Below are 12,795 nucleotides of genomic sequence, written 5' to 3' on the forward strand. Positions count from 1 at the left end.
TAATAGAATATCACTAGACTGTACACCTGAAAAAACTTAATTAGCAAATGTTTTGTTACATATTTTTACAACAATAACTAACTAAATAAATAAATAAATAAAGGAGGGATTCCAAAATCGTATAAGCTTCAAGCCACACAAAACTGGGATTCACTTCTGCCCCTACTTATCCAGTTCCCTGTAAACATTTATTAATCTTGGTGTCAAGATTCAGCTCAAACCATAATCTATGAGATTTTCCTTTGCCTCACTCACCCAGGTGGAGCTACCCTCAGTGCTGGGCATAGATCCCATCCAGATGGCTGTCGCCACATAGGTACCACTTTGTTTATTTTTATTCACGCCTATTTCTGCCTTTTGGGAGGGAAGGTTGGGCAATCTACTTCTGTAGTGATACCACCTCAGAAACCCAGGGAGGGGTTGCTATGAGTCGGATCTGACTCAACGGCACATTACAACAACAACATTTCTGCCTTTGAGTCAGTTCTTCGAGAGCAATACCTATATGCAGGCTGGTATACCCCTGTGTCCCAGATACCTAGCACTATGCCTGGTATATAGCAGGTGCTCAATTAGTGTCTGTTAATTAAAGCAGTGAGTGATGAATGCACCTCCTACGACTTTCCACCTACTGCTCATAGAATCATAGAGTTGTTATTCTGTTTATTCTTTCTGGAAACACCTTACACATTTCAGATGTCATGACTTTGCTCAGACCAGCCCCACTCTAGGGCCCACTCTCCCTCTCCTATCCACCCTAGAATCTAACCCATCCTACAGGCCCAGCCCAACTCCCCTGTTCTCTGGGCCTCCCTGATACACACCAAAACAGCTCCCACCTTGACTGCTAAATATGGGACTTCTTGTCTCTCATCACCTCTTATTCTGCCTGTAGTAGCTTTTATTATTAGTTTTAATATGCACAGTCTGGTTCTCCCCTGAGCAGACTGTAAACTCCTTGAAAACAACTTCTTAAACCCCTTGTGTTTCTATCAGTTTCTTACACAATGTTAACTGAGAAACCATTTGCCATCAAGTAGATTCCGACTCATGGAGACCCCTTGTGTGTCAGAGTAGAACTGTGTGTCAGAGCAGAACTCTGTGCCCCAGGTTTTCAGTGGCTGACTTTTCAGACGTGAACTGCCAAGTCTTTCTTCCAAGATGCCACTGGGTAGACTGGAACCACCCACCTGTGGGTTAGCAGCTAAGCACGTTAACTAAACCACCCAGGGATTCCTTGCACACTGGAGGTGTTCAATAAATAACTGCTCGTTGATGGATAGGTTCATCAACAGTCTCAAACACATATTAACTAAAAATGCCAACTTGTCTGTTCTTAAATATCTCCTGGGAGGTAGGGGAAAATATGAATGCAATTCTACGTAATGGGAACCTTACGATGGCATTTTCACGTGGCAACACAGTCAAATTCACTATTGTCGGGTACAACTGTCTAACAAAACTGCCAGTAAATTTTCAAATTCCCTCAACAAAAATGTCATGGGCAAAAGAACACTTCTCTCGATGTCTTCTTTGATGCCCCCATCTTTGTGGGAGGCTGAGGCATCCAAGCTGCAGCTAACTCAGGCTTTCTCTCTGATGCAGACTCTGGGCTTGGACACTGTGCTAATGGTTACAAATGGGCAGCCGTTTGGCAGTGGTGTGGCCTTTTACTAAAGCTGTACCTTGAAATCAAAGAGCTTCTGAGCCTCTCCTTTCTTTCTTCTGGGAAAACACTAAAGATTTTGATTCACACAAAGAAATGTACCTTGTATGCTTCGGGGTTCATTGGTCTCCCAATATGTATTGTTTGGTTCATATAAAAGATCAAAAAATCCCTCTTTTGGGCTCATTACGTGTTTTCTACAATCCTTTTGGTGGGCCATTCTCCATCTTGTGTGCTACTCGTGTTGACCTTTCTGCTCATTGACCCATGTCAATCAGTTTCTTGACTGAACTCTGATGCCTTTAAATTACTGGGTGGAAAGTACAGCTCTTTTCTTTAAAAGTACATTTATTTACTTCCCTGAAATGTTGTATTTAGTGCCACAGTGAGAGCATAAGATCTGGAATGGGGCTCTGGCCCACTAGGAGTTTAATTTCTGGTGTACCAAATCATTTCTGTTTTAAATCTTAGAGTAGTTCATGCTGAGGGAAAAGAAAACAAAACCCTATCAGGTTGGTGGGCCATGGAAACAAAGCTTTTATGCTGGTCAGTGGTTACTCAACAAACCAGCCCTTGCGCTAATTCATTTATCTAATGAATTATTGAGCCACGCTGCGTGGGGTACTGGAGATGCTTTTTTATTTTTTTAAACTATTTTTTGAAACATGGGTGAGGTTGAAGACAGACACGGCTCAGACAGAAGCTAGCAAACATATACAAGCTACATCACTAAGGGGAAGGAAATTGATTCAAAAAGCATTTACAGTAGCCATAAACTATAGGTGAGGAGGGTAAACAGAAGCAAACAATGGATAGAGAGATAAGCAAGGTCAAATCACCTCATGTCTATAATCTTTGTGTTAGGTTTTCAAGAGATCAGGGACCATGGGTGAACTCATTTCCCACCCATTTCTGTCTTCTGCTTTAGAGTTTCTCAACATCAGCACTGTTGGCACTTAGGACTGGATGATTCTTTGTTGCAGGGGATTGTCCTGGGCATTGTAGGATATTCAGCAACATCCCTGGCTTCTACCCACTAGATGCCAGGAGCAACCCCTCCACAGTTGCACCATCCCAAAATGCCTCCAGACATTGCCATATGTTCCTTGGGGGTGGGAGCAAAATCGCCCCAATTGAGAACCAATGGTTTTGTTTCAGAGTGTCATCACCTCTTAAATAATATAGTTCCATGTTTAACATCAGTCTTCATTACAACCCTGAGAAGTAGGCAAAGTAGGTGTTAGTAACCCACATTTTATAGATGAGGAAATTGAAGCTCAGAAATTAAGCCCAAGAAACCTCGAGAATAAGCATGGGGCAAACTAGAAGCTAGATTATTTTCTCCCTTAATCAAGGCTCTAGGGCACAAAATTGCCAGAAATTTGAGAGAGGATGGGTGACAGTATTTTTCAATAAGAGAGCAAAAGGGGGAAAAAGTAAGCATTAGATGGATTTATATCATTATAAATTTATTTTATAAGTTCAAATTTGTAATATTTTCTTTAAAATCAATTTATGAAAACTATATGTCCTGGGCTTCTCATTGAATCCTCATAACTCTCCTATGGGCCAGGTAGTTAACTATTATCACCCCATTTTATAGTAGGAAAACTGAGGCTTGAAAGGTAAGTAAATTCATAGCTGGCACAGCAAGGAGCAGGACAGAACTCACACTCAGCTATGTCTAGCTCCAGAGCCTGTGCTCTAAACCTCTACACTGGCCTATCTTATCAGTGAAGCAGCTGCACTTTTATATTTGCCGGGGCAACCAACTTACTCTGTGTGTATGTGTGTGTGTGTGTGTGTGTGTGAGAGAGAGAGAGAGAGAGAGAGAGAGAGAGAGAGAGGTAACAACAGCTGCGACCTAGAATCATATTTAACAGTTTAATGTGCATTCAAATTTACAATGATTCAGGAGCTTAAAACAAGAGGCATGTGACAATTTTATTTAAAGTAGAATCATTACCAATGACTAAGAAATGCTTGAATTTTCTTTTGTAAACACAAAAGTTGGATGAGAAGCACTCAACACTTATAAAATACACTAAAACTAACCCAAACACCCTACAATCATGACTAAGTTGTGCCATTGCTTGTTTTTGCACAACCAACCAGAGCTCCCGGATGCTGAAGCTAAAGCCCAGCAAATGAGTGGGAGGTTTAATGGAGCCCAGTTCCCAGGGACCTGTACAGAGCCCTGCACAAATGAATTCACTCTGGCCTGCAACTCCTGCAAGACTCCTGCTTGGTTGTAATCTTCCCAGCCTGTGACATGCTTATAAATGGTTCAAACACAAACACAAAACTAGTTCACCTGAAAGTATAACTAATCTTGGTGGTCTCCAGTATTCACATTTAGCATGGAATATATTTGATGATGTTTACTTTTTATCAGACTCTCCAAGTGCATTTTCTTAAAAAGCAAGCCAATTAGACATTCATGAAACCCCTCATCCTTCTAGAGACAATAGAACAGTTTTAAAATCACTGCAATAGAATTACAGAGTTTTGAAAGTTTTTCTGCAGGGCCAGTTGTAAATCAAGAAAATTTTATCTTTCAAATCAGGAAAAAGCGGCCTGAATTCTACAATGGAACAACATTTGAGCCTGGATTGTTCTAGAAAGAGCTGGAAATGGCCACTGACTTGTTCACTTCTCCTTTCAGAATTCTTCCTAGAGGAACAAGGCTTCCCACAGCGCTGCATGGTGTTCTGAAAACGAGGGAATCAGAAGATGACTGGAGTTCACTAGGAGGAATCCAAATGCTGAGGTCTTATCTTCATTAATGCTTCAAAGCCAAAGCACCCCTTTCTCAGAGGACAAAGAGTGAGGCAGCTTCTCTGTTGGAGCGGCTGCCCCTGGGGCAGTGATGAAAAGCCGGAGGAGGGAGCAACTCAGCTTTCAGAAATGGTCCGGGGCTGGGCAGGAAGATTAGTTCACTGCTTTGGCTCCCGCTCACTGAAGGATGTGGCTGGGCACCAGGAAGAGCGAGGCTTTGATTTGAAAAGAAGAAGAAGAAAAAAGGACAGAGAGAGAGTTGCAAGGATAGATAAACCCACAGCTTGCCACAGAAACACGAAATCTACCCACTGGCCATTAGGATGGACAGCTTGTTTTTAATCCCCTCCTAACATTTTATTTTCTCCTATTACTTTGTAATTGAGTGTAAAAGGATTTGCGCAATCAGAGGTACATTCTTGTCAACAGATACAGCTGAAATAAAATTTTCACATTTTACTCAAATATATTGAAAACACTGACCCACGCTGGGATATTTGTACACTCATGTGTTTGTCTGCCTGCCTTCTTTGCATTTGTCTTTATCTATGTGTTTATGTTCACTGGCATCAATATTTATTAGAGATGTTAAGCTATTAGTAGGCATGGTATGGTTGCCTAATTTTGTAGAGCATCCAATTTGAACACACTTGCTCTAAATAAATGCTTCTTCGTGATGATAATGATAATGATCCCAGCAGCGATGCTGAGTCTTGTAAACTAGAACTCGAACTGGAGTGAAAACCTAAGAATACATAGGAGCTAAGAAGAGTAGAAGGAGCCCTGGTGGCATTGTGGTTAAAAGTGTTTGGCTGCTAACCAAAAGGCTGGCAATTCAAACCTACCATCCACTCCTTAAGTCCATGAAGAAACTCTGTGAGGCAGTTCTACTCTGCCCCATAGGGTAGCTATGGGGTAGAATCAACGCTATTGGTCAATTCCACGCTTAAGGAGAGTGGAATCATTCGGTTCTAGAGGACCAGGTTGGAGGGTCTGCCCCTCCCCCACCGCAATCGCTTCACCTCTGATTCAAATCTTCACCCTTCAAAGTCCAATTTCAGGTCTGTTACTTCATAAAGCCTTCCCCAAATCCTGCCCAAGGCTCCCTCCTTCAAAACCTTAATCCTTCTGGGTCATGCAGTTCACTCAGTACTTATAGGGGATGAGCCACGACATTATTTGTGTGTGTGTAACCATAAGAGCTAATATTTCCTGGCAGGCACTGTGATAAGATATCAACATAAATACAGATATAATCATTCACTGCCATCGAGTTGATCCTGACTCATAGAGACTCCTATTGGGTTTCCAAGATGATAGATTTTTACAGAAGCAGATTGCCCCATCTTCCTTCTGGGGAGCTGCTGGTGCAGCCAAATTGCCAACCTTCTGGTTAGCAGTCAAATGCCTTAGGCACTGCACCATTAGAGCTCCATATACATGCATACATATATACATACATACATATATATACACATGCATGTGTGTGTGCATATATATATATATATATATATGTATGTATGTATGGGAGCTCTGGTAGCATAGTGCCTAAGGCATTTGACTACTAACCAGAAGGCTGGCAGTTCAAACCCACCAGCCACTCCTCAGAAGGAAGGTTGGGCAATCTACTTCCTTAGTGATACTGCCTTGGAAACCCAAGGAGGGGTTGCTATGAGTCAAGTCTGACTCAATGGCACATAACAACAACATATATATATATATATATATATATATCTCAAACCCACTGCCATTAAGTGAATTCCAACTCACAGTGACCCCCGTTGGGTTTCCAAGGCTGTAAATCTTTACGGAAATAGATTGCCTCATCTTCCTCCCACAGAGTGGCTAGTGGGTTTGAACTGCTGACCTTCTGATTAGTAGCCAAATGCCTTACCCACTATGCCACCAGAGCTCCTATATATATATGTGTGTGTGTGTGTGTATAGACATATATATATATATATATATATATATATATATACACACACACACACATATGTATATATATGCTAAGTTATATAGATATGTATATATGTGCCAAACCAGAAACCAAACTCACTACCGTTGAGTCGGATCCAACTCATAGCCACCCCTCTTGGGTTTCTGAGGTGGTATCACTATGGAAGTAGATTGCCCAATCTTCCTTCCAAGGAGTGGCTGGTAGGTTTGAACCACCAGCCTTCTGGTTAGCAGTCAAATGTATGTATGTATGTGTGTATATATATATATATATATATATATATATATATCATCTTCCTAGCTAAACAGTTAATTCCTGTGGCTGTTGTTGTTGTTGTTGTTATGTGCCATCGAGTCAGACCCAACTCATAGGGACCCCTCCTTGGGTTTCTGAGGCGGTATCACTACGGAAGTAGATTGCCCAACCTTCCTTCTGAGAAGTGACTGGTGGGTTTGAACTGCCAGCCTTCTGGTTAGCAGTCAAGTGCCTCAGGCACTACGCTGCCAGAGCTCCTAATTCCTGTGGGCAAGGGCCCCCTAAGAGAGTTTAGGATGGTGTTAGGCATTTAGTAAATCATCAACAAGTATTTCTTGGCTGTCAACAAGTCCCAAGAAGAGTAGAGCTCACTTTGTAAGGAATGTTGAATGAAATAATATTGGAATCAGATTAATTTGTAAATATTTTCTGACTGCTTCCTGTACAGGAATATAACCAATCTGAGTTGTCATTAATTAACTAACAGTGTGTTGTGGTCAAAAGAGCATGGGGCAGGAAGTCAAGCGGCCTGACTCTCATCCACCTTTGCCACGAGGTCAGTGTAGTATCTCTAGTGAGTTTCTTCCCCTCTCTGGGCCTTCATGTCTTAAAAAAAAAAAAGAGTTGGATTAGATGTGTATAAGCCTCCTTTCAGCCTCCAAGTGCAGAGATCCTATGATTCCATTTTACAAATACGTGCACTTCTTATTTGTGACATAACCCCCACAGAAAAACAAAGTCAGTAATAAATTATGAAAAATCAGGTGCCATGATCATTTGTACTCAATTCAATCAATTCCACTACTGCACATAGCCTGCCTCTCCAGGGTGACAGAAGATTCAAGGTTGTCAGTGGAGCAAACCAAGAAGTATCTCCCTATAATTGTATTGACAGGATATCAGCAGAGCTCCGATGCCAGGAAGGGTGCACCCTTGACAGGCTCTATGAAAGAGCCTTGAAAAGCTATTGTAGCAGAATTCTGTGTTGAGTCACAGAATTCTGGGGAAATGAGAATCAAGCAAAGAGAAGCTTGGTTCTTTCTCTATTTAATTTTATTCTTCCCAGAGAATCAATTTTGAAGGGAAACTGGCTAAATGCATATAACTTTATATAGGATCACTTTATAATGGAAAAATATTAACTTAACCATCCATCTCTTTTTGTGGCCACGAAGAACACCAAGTTGATTCAATCAGTTCCATTAAATAACCAGCTGGTTTGGTTTTCAATGAGCCAAATGGCTGTTGAGAGTTTGTAGATAAAATATCCATTTGGTTGTCTGAGTTTCTCATTTTTCACTTGGTTACTGTGGCACCTTGCAGACATGTTCTTGAATAACTGATATGTATACGTCCTGTTAAATTCCATGGGTGTGAAATAGCAGTGTTGCATTTGTTCAGTCAGTATCTCCGCATTTTAAATGAAAAAATGCAGATCCTATTCACTGGAGAAAACAAGCTAAGCAACAGCCCCCCAATATGGTGGAATAAATTATATTACTATTTCTTCCAATATCGATGCATGCCTTCAGGTTCAGACTTGCATAGACAAAACCAAAATACATTTCATTTCCAGTAATCCTCATAAAGACACCTGAAGTAGAGGGCACCCCAACCTCTGTCATACAGAAGTAGGAGCCACATGCTAATCCCAGGTCTGAAACCCTGGCTTGCAAAACTGACATGCCATAAAGAAGAAATGCAATAGAGATTTTGTAACATATATATATATATTTTAAGTGATAAAAGGTTTCACAACCTTGAATACTTGTAATTTTCTCCTTTAAACCAAAAGCCCAATGTTTTCTTATAATCCATATTTTCTTTAAAATACAGTAAGATGTTTGGAATAGTAAAAATAATGCTAGGCTGGAAGTCAGAGAACTTAGCTTCTAACCCAAGTTGTGCCAAAATCTAGAGCAAAAAGTCCACCAGGGAGAGCCTCAGTGTCATCTTATGTAAAACGGGGTTTGGAAAATGTAACCACCAAGGTTCTTTTTGGCTCTTAAATTCTCTGTAAATTTTTATTTAGGTCAGTTGGTAACAAGGCTAGAAAATCTTGCAGAGGTGGTAAATAGCAAGCTGTGGACACGAGCTTAACTGCTTCACACTAAGGTACCTTGCAGACCATCAAGAACCCAAGGAATGAAACTGAGAGGGAAAGGCTGCCCCCTAGCTGCCTAGAATCCCAGGTTTAATAGCCAAAAAGCACTTGCTTGTAGCAGCCGGATGCTTGAGTTCAATCACTCCTACCTAGGGTAGCCCTGCTCTGCATCTCACAATCTGAAGACAAAACCTCAGCCAAGGGTCGGTCACCTCCTGTTCATTTTTCAACCCTAGGCTCTGATTCAGTAACCAGGTATTAACCCTGGAAACTGTTCATCTAGTGCCATCCAGAGGCCAGAGACCAAATGCCGTCCTCGATATAGCAGCACCTGTGTGTGTGTGTGTGTGTGTGTGTGTGTGAAAGGGATAAGGAGTTGATAGGTAAAAGGAAAACCAAAAAGAAAAAAGAAAAAAATATCAACCCATTGCCATCAAGTTGATTACAACTCATACATAGTAACCCTATAGGACAGAGTAGAACTGTCTCATATTGTTTCCAAGGTTGTAATCTTTATGGAAGCAGCAGAGTGGCTGGTGGGTTGGAACAGCCAGCCTTTCAGTTAATAGCCAAGTCCTTACCCACTGTGCCATCAGGGATCCTTCAAAAAGGAGGGGAGGATTTTTTCATATCGGTCAGGGTTAGCATCCAGGTAACCCGCTGCCATCAAGTAGATTCCAGCTCGCAACAACCCATGAGTGTCAGAGTAGAATTGTGCTCCACAGGGTTTCAATGATGATGTTTCAGAAGAAATCATCAGACCTTTCTTCCAAGCTGCCTCTGGGTGAACTTGAACCTCCAACTTTTCAGTTAGAAATGTTGTTGCTGCTAGGTGCTGTCCAATCGGCTCTGACTCACAGCAACCCTACATACAACAGAACAAAATACTGCCTGGTCCTTCACCAGCCTCACAATACTTGCTATACCTGAGCGCATTGTTGCAGCCATTGTGTCAATCCATCTTGTTGAGGGTCTTCCCTTTATTTGCTCTACTCTCCCCTTTACCAGACATGATATCCTTCTCCAGGGAATGGTCCCTTGACAACATGACCAAAGTACGTGAGACAAAGTCTGGCCATTCTCACTTCCAAGGAACATTCCGGCTGTACTTCTTCTGGGACAGATTTGTTTGTTTTTCTGGCAGTCTACAGTACTTTCAGCATTCTTCACCAATACCACAACTTAAAAGCATCAACTCTTCTTTGGTCTTCCTTATTCACTGTCCAGTTTTCACATGCATATGAGGCTATTGAAAACATCATGCCATGGGTTAGGTGCACCTTAGTCTTCAAAGAGATATCTTTGCTCTTCAGCACTTTATAGAGGTCTTTTGTAGCAGATTTGCCCAATGCAATATGTCATCTGATTTCTTGACTGCTGCTTCCCTTGGTGTCGATTGTGGAAGCAAGCAATATACATATAAATATATATATAAATATACATATATAAATCTTTAACAACGTCAGTCTTTTCTCCATTTATTGTGATGCTGCTTATTGGCCCAGTTGTGAGTATTTTCAGGTTTTTTTTTTTCAATTAGCAATAAACAAAAAAACCAAACTCATTGCCATTGAGTTGATTCTGACTCTTAGTGACCCCCATTGGGTTTCCGAGGAGGTAAATATTTACAGAAGTAGATTGCCCAGTCTTCCTTCTGAGGAGTGGCTGGCAGGTTTGAATCATCCACCTTCTGGTTAGCAGTCAAATGCTTTAGGCACTATGCCACCAGAGCTCCTTTTAATTAGCAATAGAGTGCATTAACCATTTTTGCACCACCCAGGGATTCTACACATTATTAATTTGTTAATGAATAATTCCACAATGTTCTTCATTTTACATTTAATATAAAATACGTAGCTACCCACGAGTAAAAGCAATGACTTAGCATTAAAGCATCTAATCAAAAGTGGTGGTCTTGATTTTCCCCTTTGATCCCAAAATGGTGGATCCTATCTGTTACATCTGACAGCTGAGAGTGACTCTTTCCACTTAGAAAAAAGTGAAGGGAGGATCTTGTTCCACTTTGGGGAAGGGGAGCCTAAGAAGGAGGCATGTTAGACGGAAGGCTCTGGAGCCTGATAGGCCAGCTTCCCCAAGGTGCTTGCTCAAGACCCAGGTGCCCTCTGCAGTATCCTCCTTCCCTTGCAACGACTTAGCTTGGGGAAGACAAGAGGAGAGAGTCAATGTTTTCCTAGAAACAAGTTAACTCTGCTGGTTTTAGCATAGTGTTAAGAAAGCCCATTCCTGTACCAAAAACCAAAGACAACCACAAACAAAACCAAAGACCTGAACCTCTGGGGCTGTAATTAGTGCCCAGAGCTCCGACAATCTTTCCTGACTCCACGGTTACATCCCCTTCCTGGGAAACTAACTGCTAGCATTTTTAAAGGCATACTGCCCTCCAGTGGTGCAAAATAATTTGCTCCGTGACTCGCTCCCTAGCAACACTGCCAAACCACAACTTGACTTTTCCTGGGACCTGGGGAAGCGTGGAAGCGAGGGCACACGTCCTGGGGGGGGGGGGGGGCACCAAGAGGGGGAGGGGCCTCTAAAGTGAGGGAAACTGCAATACAAGGTTGTAGTGATCGAGTAAGAAACTGCAGCGGGAATCTCTTAGGGAAGTGATTCGTGCGTCTCTCCCTCCCGCCTTTACACGGAAATTTGGATAAGTTAAAGTATGTTCGAGCGGGTATTAACTTGTGAAGCGATATTTTCAGGAGGGATACACAAATACTCGCTGCATCTTTAGCCCAGGCTTGCAAGGGAGAGCAAAGAGGCAAGAGGTGCCCTGCACCCAGAGAGAGTAGCAGTTAGGAGGAAGGACGTAGCCTTGGTGTACGCGATGTGTCTGTCATTGGCCGTGTCCTGGGAAAATAATAGCAGCCAATGCTGGAGGGTTACCGCGCATAGTGGGTCGGCGAAAAAGGGGAAGACCCTCAACGAGATAACGACACAATGACTGCAACGATGGGCTCAAGCATGGCATGGCTTGAGGCTCGCACAGGACCGGGCAGTGTTTCGTTCTGTTGTCCATAAGGTCACTAATAGCCGCAGCAGCTCGCCGGCACCTAACAACAACAACAACAACATGTGCAGGGTCCCTCAGGGGCTATCCTATTCGATGTTCCCAGTCACTCTTTTTAATGGATGTTATTGTGAGTCGGAATCGACGGCAATGGGTATGGGAATTATCATCCCACTTTGAGGGTGGCAAAACCAGCGCTCAGAGGGGAGGCGCGACTTGCCCGTGGCTGCACGGAGTCCAGGCCAGGCCAGAGCAGAGCTGGAACTCCCGACACTGCGATCGGACCCAGGGGCGCGGCGAGGGTCCGGGCCTCGGAGGGTGAACGCCCTGGGCAGCGCCGGTGCGCTTGAGGGGCGAGCGCCAGAGAGCAGGGGGAGGAAGGGCGGCTCACCTTGACAATGAGCGGGTTCTGAAACATGGAATCCCGCACGACCCCCAGCCTCTCGTTCTCCATGCCCGGCCGGATGTCGGCCACGGTCAGGGGCCGCCGCGGGGGCGGGCAGATCTGGCTGACCGTGCGGCGCACCGGCTGCTTCTTCTTCTTCCATCGCATGACTTCCTCTGGCATCCTTGGGTCGCGGAGGAGTCGGCCGCCTGACCACCTCCGCAGCGCTTCCGGACGTCTGGCCTGGAGTGGAACTCCGCGGGTGCCACAGCGCGCCACGGGCCGTCCCACCTGTACCCCGGGATGGGTGCCAAACACAGGGGCCGATCTGGACCGGGCGCACCTACCCCGTGCCGTACCCTCGTTGCAAGGAGCCCTGAAGCCACATATGAGCCCCTTTGGCTTCTGGGCCGTGCGCTGAGGGTTGAGGAGACAAAATCAAGGCCATCCCTTGAGGAAGAATGGAATGATCCGTCTCCGTGGCAACGGGACGCCAACGGCGCCCGGGCAGTGATGGTCGTTTTCTTTCAAGAACTAAATGGTGCCCAGAAATGTGTGCCTACTTAGAGTATTTTTAAATAGACCTAGGAAAAAAGGAAAACCACTATTAGGTTGTGTTAAA

General features: G+C 43.6%; 1 protein-coding gene across 1 annotated transcript in view; it reads right to left on the minus strand.

Moving 5' to 3' along the window:
* Positions 1-12,356, minus strand: part of CFAP77 (cilia and flagella associated protein 77) — a 186,568-nt gene extending 174,212 nt beyond the window's left edge. Inside the window, exon 1 of the mRNA XM_007944202.2 lies at positions 12,180-12,356. Within this exon, the coding sequence (XP_007942393.1) occupies positions 12,180-12,356 (177 nt within the window). The remainder of the gene's footprint in view (positions 1-12,179) is intronic.
* Positions 12,357-12,795: the final 439 nt, after the last annotated feature.

This window comes from Orycteropus afer, unplaced genomic scaffold, assembly GCF_000298275.1.
Source record: "Orycteropus afer afer isolate SDZICR_OR568_19922 unplaced genomic scaffold, OryAfe1.0 scaffold00123, whole genome shotgun sequence".
Lineage (NCBI taxonomy): Eukaryota > Metazoa > Chordata > Mammalia > Tubulidentata > Orycteropodidae > Orycteropus > Orycteropus afer.